The sequence below is a fragment of the Nannospalax galili genome, unplaced genomic scaffold, assembly GCF_000622305.1.
Source record: "Nannospalax galili isolate Female #2095 unplaced genomic scaffold, S.galili_v1.0 scaffold109, whole genome shotgun sequence".
In the NCBI taxonomy this organism is placed as follows: Eukaryota; Metazoa; Chordata; class Mammalia; order Rodentia; family Spalacidae; genus Nannospalax; species Nannospalax galili.
In genome coordinates, this window is record NW_008360315.1 from 3,474,738 (window position 1) to 3,482,066 (window position 7,329).

Genomic DNA, 7,329 nt, shown 5'->3' on the forward strand with positions numbered 1-7,329 from the left:
ACCCCCACCCCCTAGCCTTGTGTAGAACATGTAGAAAGGTCTTGATGAGCCAAATATTTTATACCAATGGAATTGTGAAGTGCAAAATTATGTTTAGGGTTTTAAAGTGATCTGCTAATTTTGTAAGAGGGAGACAGAAAGTTTTTAGTTTTTAATTCAGGTCCTAGAGCCTACCACACAGTTATCAGAATTTCCATAAAACAGAAATGGGTATTCACTGTGCATGACATGTAGGTGTCCGCAAACATATTACACACTAATGGATCTGCCTTAAAAGAAGAAAGTTTGTGCTCTGTAATAATTCAGAAGTTCAGAGCGCACTATATTTTCTGAAACTAAAGAGATTATCCAAGACGGTTTTATGGTTTTGCTTTATCTATGGTGGGGCTGGAGCATAGGCCAGATTTACAGGAAAATCCTAGGGACTCTTACGTGGCTCTGCATAAAGTTTTCTTCAAATCTCCCCATGTCTGACTGACACCCTTGCAATTGCAGAGCAGAGACAAGAGAGAGACAACCTAGACTCTGTGTTCAGTCTTAGAGCAGAGAGAATGAGCTGGCTGTATCAGGAACCTGAGAACCTCTTCTGGAGGCGAGAGGTTAGAAGCAGATAAGGATTCCTAGGCGAGGAGCCTACCGCATCCGCATCCTCTGACTCCAGCCACCACGCATTGCATCCGGAACCCACTGCAGCTGGGATTCAGGGAGAGGAAGGTGGGACTGAGGGAGGGAAAGACGGAGTTGGGGGAGGGAGGAGTGAAGCGAGGGGAGCTGGCGAGGGAGGGTGGGATGGGGGAGCGCCCGGCGCAGGGAGCTGAGTGGACGGCTCTAGACAGCTGCGCGTGCAGCAGCTCCAGCTAGCAGCGAGTTGCCAGAACCCGGCTGCTTCTCCTTCAGGAGCTGTGAGCCCCGTGCCAGCTCCCAACAAGGTGATGCGCCCGCAAGCGTTTTGTCTGCCCGATGGGACTGTTGCTGCTTGGGGCTTCCTCCCTTGCACCCCCTTCTTCTTCTCCCTTGGGTCTGCGTGTGTGTGAGTGCTCGGGTTTGTGGATGAAGCCTCGGGGAAGGGGACACCCTGTCCCTGCTCCTCTCTCCTCTCCAACCCGTCCTCCCTCGCTGATGCATGCCTTCCAGGGGTGCCGCATCTTCACACCCGGTGTCTGACACCGCTCTGTACCCCTGGTTGTGTCTCCTTCCCAGATGCTCAAGGTGTCAGCCGTATTGTGTGTGTGTGCAGCGGCTTGGTGCAGCCAGACTCTAGCAGCTGCCGCTGTGGTGGCTGTGGCTGGGAGCCGGTCGGAAGGCGGTAATTTTCTGGATGAAAAACAATGGCTCACCACAATCTCTCAGTACGACAAGGAAGTCGGACAGTGGAACAAATTCCGAGACGTAAGTGCTGCTCCCCCATCCCCAGTCACAGGCGCGCTTAGCTCTAGGGGCGGCGCAGTGGCGGCCTGAGGAGGGGAAGAAGGCTAGGTTTTCTTAGGAGCGAGATTTTGGGTGAAAAAGATTGCTCTTGGCCAATAGAGAACTTGCAGTCTCCGCTTCTTCCCTGCTGGTTTAAATGGGGATTTGCTTGTTGGATGCACTGGAGTTAGGTCACACCACGTTCCCACTTTTCCCCCTCGCCACCCCACACTCCCACTGTAGCCCCGGCCTTGGCCCCAAAGGTTTGCAAAGGAGCTCCCTCAACCGACCTTCTCAACTTTTGAATGGTGTTTTTGGCACTGGCATAAACAGCAGAGATGCCTTTGCGTTGTCTTGCGCTAAAGTAACTAGGATCGATCCCTTTACTAATGGTCCATTAAGGAATTTGAGGGAGGAGGTAGAAAGATGTAAGATTTATAAATGCCTGCTCTCCAAGTGTGGGAGGTTGTTTGGCGGCACCAGTCGGCAGAAGTTGAACTGCTGCTGCTCCGGATTATGTAAAACTGCCCACCTAATTTGTGTTCCTGCATTAACTTTAACCTGGAAAACGTTGGCCATGTACTTTATTACGTTTCTCTCTGAAATTCATCCATGCTGTACAATCTGCTTTAGTGAGGTTATGGGGAGGAGGAATGTGGGTGACAGGTGACAGCAATGAAAGAGTTAAACTGTAGATTCCTTTCTGAGTTTTATAGAGTTCTTAAAAAGAAACCAGTTTTAGAGATTCCCACATTTTGTTTGCCTGAAGCCAGTGGCCAGGACATGCTAGTCATTACATCCCGGACACACACCTGATCTGAATGGAGTCATAGGCGAATCCCCCCACCCCTGTCCTGAGCATAGTTCATCTGAGGCTTTGAACTTGGCTGATCTAGTGAGGAGATCCCTCTGACTCCTGAGTAACATCCCTAGTACGCCCTACAAAACCCAGAAGGTCTGAGAGGGCCAGCAAGTGATTCACATTGTCAAGCCTTACAGTGGCATTTGAGAGGATGTCTCACGGAGTCTATCTGCAGTGCACTCCGTGTGGATGAGCTAACTTCTCTCATCAGGTCAGACTCACGATTTTGGAAAACAAACGGAAGCTTGGGCTAATTTTCATCGTGGATCCTTGACTCTCCTCTCCCACCATCTCTGCATAAAGCAGCTGGCCAGAAAAATCCCAAAGAGGGATTCTGAAGAAATGTGATTATAGTTTAAATTTAAATCTAGTTAGTTGATACTAGCATGAAAAATGCTTATAGTAACTCCTACTGGAGGATTCAGTCATGCTTTATGAATGAAACTTGAACATCAATATTTTTGGTAATTAAATACCCTTATGAATGCCAAGCTCTTATCTGTTTAAGTTTATACTAATATTAGATGTTATTAAGAGTAAGCAAACAGATATTTTATACCAGGAAAGAATTACTACTTATGCCTTCATTGGACAGAAGATATATTGAAAACCCTGGCAGTATTTGAACAGTGCTTCCAATATTGACATGTATTTATTGAATGACTTAAAAATTGTTTAAAGTGAATTTTAGGCACTTCTAACACATTTTAAATTTTGAATGTCTTAGGACTCTGATTTTAGCTAAATTATTTTAACATTAAGAGTTTTCAGTTGACCCTTGAACAATTTGTGAGTGTTCGATTTATTGTGGCAAGATGAGTTGCTTACTGTAAAAGAATTTATGAACCCAATTTCAATTGAGATGGAGTGAGTTTGGTATGCCAGTTTCAGGTGTTTTTAATGTGCTCTCCAGAGAAAAGGCCATCAAAATTGCATAAGTTAAATAAAGGTCTGGAAATACATTAAAGGATGCATTCTCATATATACAACACTTTAAAATGAATCTGATTTATTTTTAAAACTTATGTTAGTCTTTAGAGTTGTCATTTTAGGAAAGCAGTTGCATTTTTGTAAAGATCACTTCAAGACGGCATGGAGAGAATAAACAGTATGATCATTTCCCATTTAAATTATACCTGTTGCTTATTGCTAATGGTGAAATGAATGCTGACAGTTTCGGTTCTTAGTTCAGCCCTCAGAATGCACAGTACAGAATCCTGTGTATCCCATTCAAACCACTGATGCTTGCTTCTCTTCCTTCCATTGAGGGGAATCATAGTTTATAGTGTTTATCATCATAAAAGAGGCTAATATATCTAAACTAATTTTTGGATGGAAGTACATGATTATAAGGCATTGTTTGAAATAACATTTTATTATAGTATCTACCTCTAAATATTCTGCCTACAATAACAGATTCGCATACTCAGCTTTTAGGAAAGCAAACAGATAAGACATCAGAACCTCTCCTTTTGTAAACAATTTGACTGAAGCAATTCCTTGTCATGCTTTTTTTTTCATAAAAATTAATTGACTTTATTTAGAAAACATAATTTTTCAGCATAATTAATTCTTCAGCAGAATTAATAGTGGAATTAATTTTTACCTTCCTTCTTTGTGAATGGTTGTATTATAAAATCAATATTATTTTGTAAGTAACTCTTTCAAAGCTAAATTGTGCCTTCTTTTGAATTATGTTTTGAAACTCTATTGACTGTTACTTAAAAACATGATTCATAGCTATTTTAATAGAATAATAAAAAATTAATGTTTCTCTTTTCAAAATTTTCAGTTTAACATAGATATGTAGGTATATGTTATAATAGATGATTAAAAATGAGGGTCATTGATACAAAGTGTCATGTCTTAGCAGATGAATAGGAATTTCCATCCTGATGACTCATTTTCTCAATAAAAATCAGGGAAATGATGAAGCCAAAGAAAAGCTGACCATGAATATGTGTTAACAAAAAAGAACATCAAATACTTTTAGCTTCCCTGTCTTGTGAACATCCATAATACATCTTGCTTTGTTATGTTCCTTGTCTTCCCACCTATCCAAATGAAACCAAAGAAATATAAGGAACATTTACTTCTTTAAGGGTCATTAATATATTTGGTAAAATTCTAGGAGATGTTTTAATTTTATGTTATAGGAAGTAAATAAAAAATGAAAAAGTTTAACTTAACCTAAGACTGTAGAGGAATTCAACACATTTAAAAATTACTAGCTAGAATCAGTATAATGTTTTCAGGATGTGATAATATAAAGTTAAAATGAAATAGGGGTTATTGGTATAGTGCATTCTTACCATGAAGAGGACCTGGTTTTGATCACCAGCACACACAAACACACACATACACACACACACACACACACACACACACACAAACACACTCAATTGATGTAATATATAACCCACTTTTAACAATGGGATTTGTTTAGTACATATTCTGGTTGCATGCTTTATTTTGAATGTACTTTTGGGTTGTGATATTCATCATACAGATTCATCCGTGGGAGAATTTGGGGAGTACCGCTAACTTCTCCAAGATCTGGAGCATAAAGGACTTTCTCATTCCATCCTTATATATGTATTATGAAATTGAAACCATAATCATTATGAGGAAATTGAATCATTGGCTCAATTGTCTCATATACTGCATATTTTAAACATTCATTTTTCAAAAGTTAAATTAAACTATACTCTTTATCCTCAAATGAATACAGAATTTGAAAACCAGTGAAGAAATTGATAACAAATGATGTAATCCCGTGACCAACCACATACACTATTGATTTCACTGAAGTCCATGTGCTAATAAAGAGTCACAGAAATTATAAAATATGAGAAACCTTAAAATACTGTGCCTTGGAAGTTGTAAAATTAAGGCCTAGGAAAAGGAGGTTTGATGGCCAGGGTAACTTTCAGTAGATCATATTAAAAAAACATCACACTACAGAAATTCAAGAAGTACTCAATGGATTCAATAGATTTATATGTTGATATATGTATATATGTTTCATATGTACATATAACAATAAATGGAGGAGTTCATGATATTAGAGGAAGTAGGGAGGAAAAGTTCAAAAGGGGAGTGAGTGAGGTAGAAGTGATATAAATCTTCATGTGTAACATTCTCAAAAAATATTTTTTTTAGAAAAAGCTCTATATTATACTTATGTTTCAAATAATATCTGGGTCTCATTTGGGCTTGTTTCAAAACTGGTTACTGTTAGAGACACAGGTGCCAACATATAAGCATTATTAGCAAAACCAATGAGTCTTTCTGTAAGAAACAGTATATTTTAAAATGAAATGGAGATCTTTTTTAAAGGTTAAAAATGCACTCAATTTTATGTCTTACAGGGTTTGTACTGAATTCAATATTGTATAACTGTATTAATTCAACTGTGAACCTAAAATTTTTATATTCACTTTTGAAAGAGTTGTAACTTTGCTCTGGAAATTGTTATTGGGTATGCTAAAATTTTTTTTAAAAATACATATATAAACAACCAAACATCAAAAACTGACCAACCAGCCAAATAAGCAGCCACAAACCTACACCCCCACCCTCCAAAGAGACTAACAAATAATAGCATTTTATTTACCCAGTGAGCCAGGGAGCATTTGTACTAAGTGACTATGATGCACAATATACTGTGGTTGGGTTTTTGGCAGTAAATAAAAGACAGGAACTGCCCTGGTCACAGTTCACAGGGGATTGGCTTGCTTTCTTTATTCCTGTTGTTAAGTCATGAGAGCAAAATATCTGAGCCATGATATTTTAAAGACATTAACACATAGACTTTTCCCAAGAGCCTTTAGTTCTATCTTTGTTCTTATCTTTTCATGTTTAAGTATTATAAACTGAGGCATTCTTTGAACAAAAAGCAAACAAACAAACAAACAAAAAACAAACAAAAAACCTTGTTACTGTTAGTATTTTGAGAACCACAGTCAAAATTTGTCTATATTTATTATTTAAGTAATTTTTAATGCTCTTTCTGTAGGTTGACAATATTAAATGTCTTCCACACAACTTTAAATTTTAACACTCAGATTTCCTAGAGGATGTGTAGAAAACTCTAAAAATATTGCATGCATATCAAGAAGTGCCTGAGGCACCCTTGTTACTGTTAGTATTTTGAGAACCACAGTCAAAATTTGTCTATATTTATTATTTAAGTAATTTTTAATGCTCTTTCTGTAGGTTGACAATATTAAATGTCTTCCACACAACTTTAAATTTTAACACTCAGATTTCCTAGAGGATGTGTAGAAAACTCTAAAAATATTGCATGCATATCAAGAAGTGCCTGAGGCACTCCAGTGATCATTTTTACTTTATAAAACTGGCTGATTTGGAGATTTTGAATAGTAAGTAAACTTTTGTTAGCTTCCATCTTTCTTTCAGTTCACTTTTTCATCTGAGTTGAGGTTTTTGAGTGTGTGGATCATTTGAGAGATGATGGCTCATCACAGTGATGCATCTTTTCTGGGCTATGTAGAAGTAAGCCCGTCTGAACTCTCTCAAACTTTCTGATTGTTGTAAAGTTTTCTGTTGTTAGAACATTGATAAAACAACTGATTTTTATGCTTACTCTAGGTAGTTGCTTAGTAGTCACTAAAACTCAGTGTATTTTTTTTATTATTTTTTTAATTAAAAGAAGCATTTCATTACAACAGCATTAACCTATTCAATAACATTTTTCTGAGCTAGGGTACATCTCTTTCAAAATTGGCTGTACATTTCTAGGTTTACAGATGAATTATCACGCTTATATAATCTTTTACTCATTATAAACTCTATAAGACATAAAATTCAAAGAGGTTCCAACGTTTAAAAAAGTTCTCTACTTCGTTGTCAAAACACACAGTTTCATCCAGAAAAATTCATTCCAGGGCTATTGACATTGAGACGTTTTCACATGCATTTCTAATCTCTATATACATGACTATCACTGGTCACAGTCACCCACCTTCTGAGCTCCTCGGCATCTGAGCATGAATACAAACTCGTCAGGTAGACAGCCTTCCTCTCCCACTAGAGCC

General features: G+C 38.1%; 1 protein-coding gene across 3 annotated transcripts in view; it reads left to right on the forward strand.

Annotated features, from left to right (window-relative positions):
- The first annotated feature begins 560 nt into the window (after nucleotides 1-560).
- The window catches only part of Spock3 (SPARC (osteonectin), cwcv and kazal like domains proteoglycan 3), a 442,261-nt gene continuing 435,492 nt past the window's right edge, over nucleotides 561-7,329 (forward strand). For 2 of the 3 annotated variants that reach the window (XM_008824946.1, XM_008824949.1), the window contains exons 1-2: nucleotides 807-929; nucleotides 1,201-1,389. In XM_008824946.1, coding sequence (XP_008823168.1) covers nucleotides 1,201-1,389 — 189 coding nt within the window. In that variant the 5' untranslated portion in view covers nucleotides 807-929. Of the gene's footprint in view, nucleotides 715-806; nucleotides 930-1,200; nucleotides 1,390-7,329 lie in introns of those variants that run through there. The other variant, XM_008824947.3, reaches the window with a different exon arrangement.